This window comes from Symphodus melops, assembly GCF_947650265.1.
Source record: "Symphodus melops genome assembly, chromosome: 14".
In the NCBI taxonomy this organism is placed as follows: domain Eukaryota; kingdom Metazoa; phylum Chordata; class Actinopteri; order Labriformes; family Labridae; genus Symphodus; species Symphodus melops.
The window spans coordinates 1,548,440-1,561,485 of NC_136704.1; the positions used below are offsets into that span (position 1 = coordinate 1,548,440).

Below are 13,046 nucleotides of genomic sequence, written 5' to 3' on the forward strand. Positions count from 1 at the left end.
ACTGGTCTTGAGCTCAGAGGTCCTACATGGCAGCTAACTCATCAGCAGCATGGTTCTGATCACTCCCCTGACTGTGCATTAATGAGTGAACTGGCCACAAAGCAGAACTGATTACACAATCAGGAATAAAGGAACCTAATGAGATTGTGAGTTTTAATGTAATTACTCACAGTGAGCTGAGCAAAGACTCCATCGGGTTTAATGAGGAATGCGTCATGTTCTCTAAATATGCTGCTTACAATCAACGTTTTGCAGAAGCATGGCTGTAAGGATGCCAACATGGTCGTAGCAGGAATCCACCCCTTTCATGTCCTCTTTCATCTTTAATCTGCTACCAGTGAAATAGTTACAACTGTGGCACGCATTGCTCGCCCCGGGAGGGGAGAGAGAGTCCCTGCTTCAAGGGAAGGAGTTCACGTATCCGAGGCTCTTGTTCACGAGTGAGGGTGAAATGGATGGTGAGATTCCCGGGCCGATTGGTTCAGCGTCAGCAGGGTTGTGTTTGTTGCTCCAGACCGCTGTGGTGAGTCTGAAGGCAAATCTTTGAAGGAGTCATCGGTCTTCGTTCCAGCCCTCCCCTGCAGGTCATGGACTCTGGGTGAAGGGGATTTTGAAGGTCTAGTGCTCGGATGTTCCTGCCTTCTTGAAGAGGTGGTGTTGGGCACGATTCATGTTTACTTGAGTACACAACCGTGCGTCATTCTTAAACGTTGTCTCTGCACAGCACGGCCTCGTTTTGTCCTCTCAGCTGCACCGTAGACGTGGACTTAGGAAGAGCGTCGTGGAGCAGGGACTCAGCCCACCAGTGGGTGTCAGGGTTATTTCTTCATCTTTCTGATTGTTGGTGGTCTTGCACATGTGAACATACTGCCACCTCTGTGTCTGACTGTGAAAATGCCCTTCGACACAGGGAGAACCAGGATGAGTTGTGTGGCCTGTCTGACTCAGGATCTGCATGTAGGATCCGGTGTCTGGGCTAAAACAGGGGTCATGTAAGGCCACCTTAAAAAAGATCCTGCTTGGCCGCATGCTACCTTACAATCAAGCATCAGTCACAGACAGATCTGCATCCAACAAGCTTCAAGACACCACATCAGATCGGCTCCGCAGCACACACCCTGTCATTTTGTAATACAGCAAAGCTCCTCCGGTGGATCCCTCAGCCAGTCTGCTTCACAGCCTTCATTTAGAGGCCACAGCTCCCCGCTGCAGCAGCCCCCCGGTCCCAGGGTGGGAGGGGGACACGGACAGTTATGAAAGGAGCTCTGTGAGCGAGGCTGGACTTCCCCTGCACGCTGGACACACCAGGAAACAGGAGAACATTTAAGCCAGGACTGTCTAAGAACAGCTAACGTTGCTGTGTAATGCTAACACAATGCACTTTATGAATGTATTTAAACCACTGTGAAATGAGGATTGAATGTGTGAATCACCAGGTTAAAGAGAACCAAACATCAGTTTAAGGCAGTGATTGCATCAGTTCTGTTATTTCTTCTTTTCATTGTTAATATATGCAGGACTGAGGACCAGACCGTCCCTGTCTTCAAATCCTCCAGACTCCACTGACCTCAGAGACGGCAGACGCTGCTGCTGTAAAGCTGCCTCAGCTGTTTGTTCATTGTGACACTTTGGGCTTTTACTTAGTTCCATTCAAATCCAACACACAACAAGTGGAAATAATAAATCAAGTCCCCCGTATGACCTAACATCCCCCTGCTGTCCGAGGCCGCTGTGATGCTCCTCAGCTGAAAGATGAAGCTTAATGACACTTTAAAGGTGTATCTGGTTGTGTATTGCCTTTAATACAGGACATGAAGAAGAAGGAGTCAGACTCTGAGTCCAGAGTCAAAAGCTTTTTGAACATATTCTTCATGTAGACTCTAAACATATAGAAGGTATCATGAACCTGAGCTCGTCTCAGTCCAGCTGAAAGTGAAAGCAGGGTCAAGATAGACGGCTCCTTCACTCACCCACCAAAAGGTTGGTTGCTCTTCAAATGTCTGAGACCGCCAACTTAGAGATACACACACACACACACACACACACACACACACATACCTAAAGCTATTCCAGGCCACCCACCCTCTCCTAACAGTAGCTCCTCTATCTTCTCATTCGGCCGTGGTGATTCCCTCTTTTCCTCACCTCCGTCAGCAGCTCACCATCTGGACACCTGAACTTTCCCTCTCAAAGACCCTCACTCTGTGTCACAACAAGATAAACTGACAACATGGACCTGTGACTTTCACTTTGGTAAAACAGAAGCAGCAACAGTGACTGTACAGTACGTTTCCTGCACATTTTATCTGCTAAAAGTGTTAGTTTTTTACTGCTGCAGCTGCATACCAAGGTCATGCAACCCTCCGAACTCTACTGTTTTGACCTGAGGGCGTAAAGGAGATCCGCCCCGACCAGGTGGTGCAAACACACAGCTCTAAGTTCAGCTCTTTCTAATTGGCTGAAAGCGTTGCTGATGCTTTCATTAAGGGAGTGAAACTCTCAAACAGTCCATGAAGCCATCACACAGATCTCACAGGCTGGACTCCACAGTCATGTAGAAACCTGGGAAAAGCTCCATGTTTGAGTGATGGCTGAACTTGGATATGAACTCTTAAGTGAGGCTGATGAAGCTACAGAGAGTGTTCACATATTTGCAGAAAGACTTGAGGTGTGTTTCAGGGACAATGTGCTCAGACAGAAGCACATTCCTGACTCTCTGAGACATTAAAGGTTGGGTGCATGTCTGACTGAGATCACTGCTTCCCATTAGAAACACCTGCAGTCAGGCCAGTCTCTGTCATGACTCAGACCTGGGCCAGCTTATCAGCAGAAACATGGTGGAGAAGCCTTTAACAGAGACATCTGGAGACAGCGTATTATTGATTATTTATGTTTCAGGAGAAAACAGTGGGACCAATGACCTGCAAGTTTACTAACAGCAGCTTTATCAACTGTTGCTTTCAAAATGTTTATTTATTTGATTTGATTTGAATGTATTGATCCCAGAGGGAGACATACTCGTGCACAAACAGGTCCTTCAGTCCTTCCTCACCCAGCATGCTCTGAGGACTGAAGGACAAACTGTCTGTATGAAGAGGAAATCATCTCAGCTGCCACCAGCAGTCATCTGACAGGTTGTGTATCTGTGGATGATGCAGCCTCTACCATCAGTGTGTGAATGTGTATGAATGGATGAGTTAATACTGATGGACTCTTTACTCTGCAGCAGCCTCTACCATCAGTGTGTGAATGTGTATGAATGGATGAGTTCATACTGATGGACTCTTTACTCTGCAGCAGCCTCTACCATCAGTGTGTGAATGTGTGTGAATGGATGAGTTAATACTGATGGACTCTTTACTCTGCAGCAGCCTCTACCATCAGTGTGTGAATGTGTATGAATGGATGAGTTCATACTGATGGACTCTTTACTCTGCAGCAGCCTCTACCATCAGTGTGTGAATGTGTATGAATGGATGAGTTCATACTGATGGACTCTTTACTCTGCAGCAGCCTCTACCATCAGTGTGTGAATGTGTCTGAATGGATGAGTTCATACTGATGGACTCTGCAGCAGCCTCTACCATCAGTGTGTGAGTGTGTATGAATGGATGAGTTAATACTGATGGACTCTGCAGCAGCCTCTACCATCAGTGTATGAATGTGTATGAATGGATGAGTTAATACTGATGGACTCTGCAGCAGCCTCTACCATCAGTGTGTGAATGTGTATGAATGGATGAGTTCATACTGATGGACTCTTTACTCTGCAGCAGCCTCTACCATCAGTGTGTGAATGTGTATGAATGGATGAGTTGTTGGATGAGTGTTGGGTCTGCAGCTGGTTCACCTACTTCACTGTATTTTTATCTGAATAAATAAGCAGCGGGCTCGTCCACTTCCATTATGTCCATGTAATGATATATCTCCGGCCTGCACGTGCTCTCCACCACTGAAGGCAGTATTTCACCAGATAATTCTGGTGTGCCACATTCACAATGCATGGTTGTTGATGGCAGGGTGTAATGTATGACTGGGAAGAGTCACTGCAGTGGCACAAATACATCCCCCAAAACACACCAACAAACAAAAAGCCTGGTCGAAACCCTCGAAGAAACCAAACAAACACAGCTTTCATCAGATTACCTCAAATTACCCAAAATCGGGTTAAGCTTCCGATGAAAGCCGTTTGGTGGCATGATAACTTAACCCTCCAGTTGATACTGGATTATAAAAAGTGTTTCTCCTCATGAAGTCCTGCAGTAGCCAGAAATAAGGTTTGGGAAGTAAGGGAACTTTGTCTTGGTTGTGTTAAACAGAGGAATGGAGTGAGTGTGGAGAAAGAGCTCTTTATACGGTCGGTGTGTAAACAGTGACAGACGGTGGCGGCTGCTTGGCTCGAGTGTGCCTGTGAAAAGTGCCTGTGTTTTGAAACCATGTCAGGTTATACTGAGCAAGTCAAGGAACTATTCTAATTATAACACTTACACAGTACCAATTATACATATCCAATAGCATACGCTTAAACTAACAGCAGATTTTTCTATGGCTTCTACAAAACTACAAGAAAACAGAAAAATCAGCACGCTCAGTGTCCCTTAACGTTTGGAGCAGCAGCGTTCGGACCCACCAAGCTGTCATCAGCTGTTGTAGCTTTATCAAATCTGAACTGGTTTGTTGTCGTAGTCATAAAACTCAACCCGAGCTGTTTTTAGTCTGTGTCTCATTTTGGTGTTACGATGAAACCAAACATGTTTAATTCTGTCTCAGCTCTTTAGTCTGGACTTCTGCAAACTGTGTCCATCAATGGCGTGACCATTGATTAACCAATAGGAGTGGCCTCTCCAGCACCAAACAGGAAGCTGCTAACTTGGTAGCATGGTGAGAAGGTGAAGGAACATGTGGTTCTCCTGGACTGTGAAGAAGGAGGGACTACTATGTCCCTGAAGGTCCCTGGTGAGTACGCACAGGTTAGCGAGTGATAGCACACGCACCGGGGACAAAACCAGATTTCTGTATTTCCAGACATGCAGCAGCTTCTGTCCCTCCTTTTCCTCCAAGAGGAGGACACGACAAAGAGCTCCATCTCTCCACAACTCACCAGCTCCTCTGGCTTTTTGGTTTTCTGCTCAAACGTTGTCCAGTAGTGGTTTTCAAAGTGCATGATGGGAGTTAATATAGTTCTTGTCTTGCACTTAGTGAGCCTGTAAGTCTGTGACTAAAAACTCTGAGTCGCTGACACGTTGTCTGGTGTTCATCTTTCAAAGACTTGGAGAGCAGTATTTCTCAAGGTGTACTGGTTCTTAAAATAGGTTTTCAATGTAAAGGATGAAGCTGTAAACGTTTGAACAAAGGGGCATATTGTCCCTTGTTGACCTGCTTCCATTCAGTAGCTTATATATAGACATCATGGACCAGTGTGGGCGTGTAGCAGTGAAAACATTGAGGCATTAACAGCTCTCGACCTGCTTCAGGTTCTGCATTCCTCACCAAAGCTGCTAACCTGTAATCTACCTGCTGTGAAGACGCTTTATATAAGACATGAACGTTGTCTCAGAGGCGAGTGACGTTACTGTGGACTCAGTCCAAAGGGGTTTTGGGGCTTAAGACTTTTTTGTATTTTTATTTAGGGACTCTTTGGGAAAGTGACTAAAAAAAAGATGTCTTTACAAAATGTGTCATCGTCGGCACCTGTTCTCATTTTCTGGTGGAGATGTAAAACAGAGATTTGACCATCACAGGGATCTTTGTCCAGAACCAGAACACTTACTGTCCCAAGTCCCAACAAATATCTTAGCAACACTTATAGGGCCCAACCGATACGGGATTTTTAGGGCAGATACCGATATTAGGGGGTAAAAATCTGATCGTGATAAATCAGCCGATATCTTCCAGTGTTTCTTCTAGGTTGGAGTTGTAGCAGTGGTGGTGAAGTGGAACAATATTTGAGTTGCGTGCAATGACTAAAAATATTGTCTTTAAAATAATTAATACCATTTATTGGACAAAATAATCAACTACCATTTACCCTATCATCATAGGGTGCACCACATCTGCCAGATGCATTAGGGGAAACTTCTGTGTTCGATCTATAGAGAGATGTAAATATATATACGTGGTCACTCAGCTGGAAAATAACCGCTTGTCAGTCCTAAGGGTGGTAATGCTTGTTTTAATCCATATAGCGCCCTCTGCTGGTGAAAGACAACTGCGAGTAAGATTCTATTAATACTCTGTAATATCTGCGATACAATGAGCAGTTACTGACAGTCACACTCATAATATTTCACTTGTTTTTAACTGTACAAACAAGAGTCCCATGCTACATGTTACATGTTGTTGTTGTTGTTGTCTTGTCTGAGTCATTGGCTGGTGTCCTTAAATCGTCTCTCTCTTTGACTCAGTCTGTTAGGAAGAGACAGGTTGTTTTCTTCTTTGTCAAATACCTGGCAAAAAGAATACAGTAGCTGGCAATGGAAATGCTGTGTTCATGGTGTTGACAGTTGTCATCAAATGGGGCCTGTCGTCACGGTTTGGTCCGTGTCTCCTGGTTCACGGTGTTCTGGGGAGAAACAGCTGAGACATGAGAGTGTTTTTGAAGTGGGACATTCAAAGATGCAGTTATAAACCCCTCTATTTCAGCCCTGCTCAGAACAGGCTGTTTCTGTGTCTGTAGCTTTAAATATGTAAATGAGCTGTGTCTGACCACGCCCCCTCTCTGGAAGGGCTCGGGTGTACTCGCTGCTTTCTGGCTCCATGTCCTATTGTTTACGGTGAGAAGGCAGACTCAGAGGGCAGAACAAACACCTAGCTGTGGGAGTGTCACCCACCTGGGGGAGGGGCTACTGCCCTTTGTGATGTCATGAAGGGAACATCTCCAAACGGCCTGTTTGAGCACACATTTACTGAAAAGTGGAGCAGGCAGAAGACGGAGAGGATGGACTTTTCTCATCATGGGGGGTTTGTAGACAGACACGTTAGAGGAACATGGAGCAGAGGATTCTGGGTAATATGAGACCTTTAAAGAAATAATTATGTTCATGAGTTAAATTGTTCACTGTGCAGTACGTTAATCTGATACTTTAAGCAATGCCATTTACCCGTATAACTAGTCATAATTTTGCAGACAACTCAAACTGCTTAAGCTATAAATCGGCTCCAACTGCCGCTGCTATAAATACTGCAGTTTCTTTGTGTGCTCTGCTCACTCAGCAGAATTAGTCTAAAACCCAACAGATTACATTCCTAAAAGCTTCTAACCGTGTATACAGTTTAATTCTTCTTTACTGCTGTGCACATTTCATCTCTAACTGGGTTATTGTGGATGCAAAACCTTCTTGTTCAGAGAACAGTGTCCATCGTCCAGATTGAGCCCATCCAACAGGATACACCAGAACACTTCAAATCATCTGCGTGCCTCGATTCCCCCGAGGCAACCATCTGCAGCTGCCACCCTGCCACCTGCCATGTCTCCTTAGGGTGCACACCTGACTGTCCAGGCAGTTCTTTCATGAACAGGTAGGTGTTCTTGGTCGTTGGATTGGGTTGTCATTACGATCCCTCGAGTCTCAGTCTCTGGACTCCGAGGGGTTCAAGAAGACGCACAAGGAGACACATAAGGAAACTGACGTGTGTTAAGTTTCTGACTTAAAGTCTAAACATCATTTATTGATTATTTTTGCACTCTTATTTATTACTGATCTGAATGTGAATTATTTAACAGCACACACGATGACCAATATGGTGCAATGGTACAAAATTCTTGAAAATAATTTGAAGAGTGTAATTCTCCCTCCGGGTCAGAGAGTGAGTCTGCCTGAAGTAAAGGAGTGTCTCAGGGTAAATCATAAATGGACTTGAGCTTGAATAGCACTTTTACACCACATGTCACACCTACACTGATGGCTGGATGCTATGGATAGTGACCATCAGAATTAGCTTATCACATTCATACTCATTCACACGCTGAGGTGGTTGGGGCATCTGATCAGGACGCCTGCCCCGGCTCTCTGAACCGTGAGAGGACGAGATGTATCATGAAACCGTCTCTGCCCCAGACACCAATTCGTCACAGAGATATGGCTCTGCTCTATGCCGCTGGGCGTCCAAGAGGAGCATCTGATACTGTTTGGGTCTGGAAGAGCTGGGCTGACAGACGGAGCCGGGTTGGGATCCGTGCCATCCCTGGACTGAGCCAAGAGATACAAGGAGCTGACTGTCCTCTGGACTGACCTGGGCTTCCAAAAGACCAAGACAGGAGAAACTGCTCTCGTTCCTGCAGTCTCTCTGTTGGACTCTCCAAAGACTGTTACGTTAAGTGGGTCTAGTTTCAGGACATTCACTCAGGGATTGAAGGAGAACTCTAATAAACAGAGGACTCCAGTGGGAACAAGAGCGTTTGGCAGAGGTTAACATTTCTTAGCAATGCAGGTAGCTTTTAAAAACTGTATGACTGTTTAATATAATGTCCAATCACAGAGCTCACCAGTTATCTTCTGAGGACTAGTAAGCAGATATACACGCTAAGACTTCAAGTTGACGTCTGCAGGTCAGTGATGTTCAACTTCAGACCAGAGAAGGAAGATGGAAGCAGAGAACACGAGTCGTCCTGTGTAGCACGCAGTCGTCCTGTGTAGCACGCAGTCGTCCTGTGTAGCACGCAGTCGTCCTGTGTAGCACGCAGTCGTCCTGTGTAGCACGCAGTCGTCCTGTGTAGCACGCAGTCGTCCTGTGTAGCACGCAGTCGTCCTGTGTAGCACGGAGTCGTCCTGTGTAGCACGCAGTCGTCCTGTGTAGCACGGAGTCGTCCTGTGTAGCACGCAGTCGTCCTGTGTAGCACGGAGTCGTCCTGTGTAGCACGCAGTCGTCCTGTGTAGCACGCAGTCGTCCTGTGTAGCACGCAGTCGTCCTGTGTAGCACGCAGTCGTCCTGTGTAGCACGCAGTCGTCCTGCATATTTCCAAAGCTGTGTCAAACGTGACTGAACTTAAAACTATTCAATCAGACTTCATTCATGGCACCAATTCCTCATTATCTCGACACTTTCCAAAGAGCAGCTAAAAGACCTCACACATTGCTGGATTTCAACATTAATCCGTTATGAGCACTTAGCAACATTTAGCAAAGTTATGGTGGCAAGAAAAAACGTCCTATTTAGAGGCAGACATCTTGGAAAATCCAGACTCATGAGGAACAGACATCTACTGGATTTAAAGACGGGATAAGAAGAAGAATAGAGGCCAACTGGTTTCATGCAAACTAGAACTCCTTCAGCAGCATGGTTCAGCATTCACATGCTGATTACTGTTTATACAACTCAAAGTATCGTCCATATATTCTTAGGAAATGAGGAAAATGATTCACAATATAATGAATGATTAGAGAGGAAATCTCTATGAAGGAGATTTAACAAAGTTTGCCTTTATGAGTCTTTCTGATAGTAAGCCTGAATGAACATGAATTATAAATCTTATGTTGGAGATGTTTCATAGATTTAGATGTTTTACAAATTAAAAGACGAATAAACGTTTCAAATCCAACACGAGTCAAAAGGTAAGCTTCCATCTTAGAAACTCATCTGGACTTTAAAGAGGACATATTCTAATCCTTCTCCTCCTTCTCTAACAGCCCTGAGCTCTGAATGAATCCTCTGAGCTTTGGTCCAGATATAACATGAATCAGCAGAGGAGGTTTGAGACCCTGTAGAAACCAGCTCTCTCTGAACGCTCCGTTTGGTGTGTGTGTCTCTTTAAATGCAATGACCCCGCCCCCGAGTTAACCCGCTGTGACATCACTCCTTCCCTAGTGAGAATAAAAATGGCGGACCTGTGCAGAAGTTTTCCTCTAAGCTGGAGTCCATGGGTGGAGATACCAGGGGAGGGGAGGGTCCCACTGTGACATCACAAGGAGAGCACATCAGAAACAGAGCATTTGTGTCTGTGCTGTCAGACCACAAACAAAGGACTGGATGAGTGATTTCACATGTTGTGGGTCTGTTCGAGTCTCAGGTTATTTAAAGAAACGTTCAAAAACACTGTCAGAGTGGATTGTTCAGAATATGTCCCCTCAGTTAGTCATTTGAGACTGGGATGGAAAACTTTGTCTTCCATGGATGTTAATCAACGTCTTAGACCGTGACTTTGGCATTTTGCCCGGCGCCATCTTGGTTTTGGCAGACAGATATGACCATAACTGGAAAAGATGGTGGCCAGACATGAAGCTCAGCCTCCTTCTGTGTTATCTGTGTGACTCTTAATGGGACCATTACTCACTAAATAAACATCAAGCTGTGTCGGAGAAGACTTCAATCTAAAGATGGAGCTCTTCAGGAGAATGTTTAGTGAATCACCTGGGGAGGAGAGAGACATTTGAAGGTAGACTTCTTTACAAGAACATATGACTGTTTTTACAACATTCATTAGTGTTTCACATGAGCTGCAATGAGAGAGGAGCCGACCACAGAAAATCAAACACCTGTTGTGTAAATATTTCGAAGTGAACAATCTTGTATAGTACATGTGGTGAAGATTCCTTTGGTGTAATTTGAGTATCTGTTTGAGTTTAATCTGATGAAATACTGGTAAACAGTAGATTTGACTGAATCGGTACAATATTTCCCTCGGGATCAATAAAGTATCTATCTATCTAATAACATCATTTTTACTCTCAATAAACTTTATTTGCTGCATCTCAAAGCTCCCATCAGCTGGTGTAAGAGAAGTGCACAGTGGATTTATGATTTTATATATCATGCATGTAAAATGCTTATTTGTCAGATCTTAATTCATTAACTCTGTCGCTGTGACTTCCCTTCTCTCCCTCTCTCTGAGGAGTTTGGGTGGGGGGGGGGGGGGGGGGGGGGCATTACCAAACTGATGGGTGGACCCGAAGGAGAATTTCCAGCCCCGTGATTTGCTAATCGGGGGCTGGTTCCCGTGTCAGTTCCCTGTAATCGTGGCTCCGCTTTGAGGAGCTCGCCCTGCCCTCCTGTCCGCGGACGCTCCAAGTGAAGCGACTGCACTCTGCGCGCTCTGGTTAAAGCCCGACTACCTTCACTGTGAAGGCTGGGCACTGGGAAGGAGGACCGGGGGCCTCGCTGACAGAAGAGGCTGAAACTCCTCACTTATGGCTTTTCTGTAGGACGTTTTCATCATTACTTGGGAGTGTGGACGGGACGTCAGTAAAAACAATCCTCTGAAGTCGCGCAGAAGTTTCTGTCACTTTGATCATGGAGATGCAAAAGTGGTCCACAAGGTGGAAAACGAAAAGGTGGCTTATGGATTCCACCGTAACCACATTCATCACTTTACTCCTGGTTCTGCAGGCTGCCAGTGTCAGAGCAGGTAAGTGACCCACAAACTTCTCTAATTCACTTTTTCTCACCGAAAGGGGGGAAGGAGGTCCGACCTGCGAACACTCGGGGACCGATGATGGAGATTGGGGAATATCACCTGGATACAAAGGCTTCTTGTTTCTTAGTCACATGAACGTGTTCGTCCTGTTTCACAAGCAAATAAATATCAGTAAATCGAGATTGGCCCATAAAGCCCTTCAGTCTATGATCGCTGTGTAACAGAAGGGTCCGAACTGAACCCCGATCATTACTGAAGTAACGTGAACACTACGTGTTCCCGGTGGGTAATTCCTCGAGGTGCACTCATTCTGTTGGCCACAAACACCGAATTCATTAACACACAGTTTTACCTCGAGCTACTTTTACGCATGAATGGGAAGCGTCCGCTCCGAAGATGAAACACCTCGCCTAATTAAATTCATCCTAAGCCGCTGGTATGTGCTCACAGAGAGAGCAGCCATCCTGCTTTTATTTAAGATTCACTCTGGCTGAAAGAAAGAAAGACAGAGAGAGAGAGAGAGAGGAAGCCGTTTGTTCCGCCTGTGGTCCGCTGGGTGGATGTGGACACGGTTAGCAGGGTGGAGGACTCGGGACATGTGTCCGACTGATGAACATGTTTGAAAAGTTGAACTGCACTTTGAAATGAAGCCTTGTTAGTCTGACTGGATATTGTGGAGCTGTTGGGATGTGTTGATGAAGTCAGTGGATATGAGGAGGGATGGTTTTATGGGATATAGAAAAGGAGGATTTTCTGTTCCATGAGTCCAGTGTCTGTGTGGTTTTCAATAAGTGCCTCACAGTGCAGGGTGCAGAGTCCCTGTGGGTCTGCAGGGGGCTGAGTGCAGCTGAGTGGGCAGGCAGGTTCACCCTATCTCCACTCTGCCCTGCTGGTCCACACTGAAACCCAAACACTGGATCTGTGAGCCCCCTGTCTGCCCCTCAGCTTTGCACTGAGGTGTTTGTCCGGCTGCAGGACAAGGCTGCACGCTGTGTGAGCGGTGGGAATGTTTCCTCTCTAAGTACTGAGCGCTTATTTGATGATGGTCCTTGTTGCACTTCCCTATGATTTCAGAGCCTTCAAAGAGCCGGCCTGCATTCGGGCCTAGCCTGCAGCCATTATGGCCACAAGTCACAGGGTTCAGGATTACACAGGCCTCACACCTAAACATGACTCTGGACAGTCGCTTGTTGTAGGTACAGGTGAAGAGTCAGGAGACTTCTTGTTTACCTTTGTGAGGGTTAAAGACAATTAAAGGATGTTTAGACTGCAGCCTCGACACGAGGACGATCAGACACACATCTGCTGGAGACATCAACACAGTGTCATTTGGATAGAACTTTATTGATCCTCAATGGGGAAATTCAGGACTTTCAGACCTGATGAGCCTGATCAAAGTGACATATGACGGGTTGTATTTGTTTGTGCTTCTTTAACTGTCATTGATTTTATTTCCTGTTTAGTTTAGAAGATTCAAACATGAATGTAGAAATCCGTCCTCTCTCTCTCTCTCTCTCTCTCTCTCTCTCTTTTCAAACTCAAGTATTCTGCTGCAGGCTCTGTGTTCAGGGTCTCAGTCAGTCAGAGGTGCCCTCTCCATCGCGCAGTGTACAGACACGTTTTCTCAGCCCCCCAGGGCGCAGCTTCAGATGTGCATTCCAGCAGACAAAGCTAGCATTTTCACAGCCCTCTCCCC

General features: G+C 45.7%; 1 protein-coding gene across 1 annotated transcript in view; it reads left to right on the top strand.

The window, feature by feature from the left end:
* Positions 1–11,226: 11,226 nt before the first annotated feature.
* The window catches only part of col11a1a (collagen, type XI, alpha 1a), a gene marked incomplete at its 5' end in the record, with an annotated part of 59,982 nt that continues 58,162 nt past the window's right edge, over positions 11,227–13,046 (top strand). Inside the window, 1 exon segment of the mRNA XM_079361571.1 lies at positions 11,227–11,341. Within this exon segment, the coding sequence (XP_079217697.1) occupies positions 11,227–11,341 (115 nt within the window).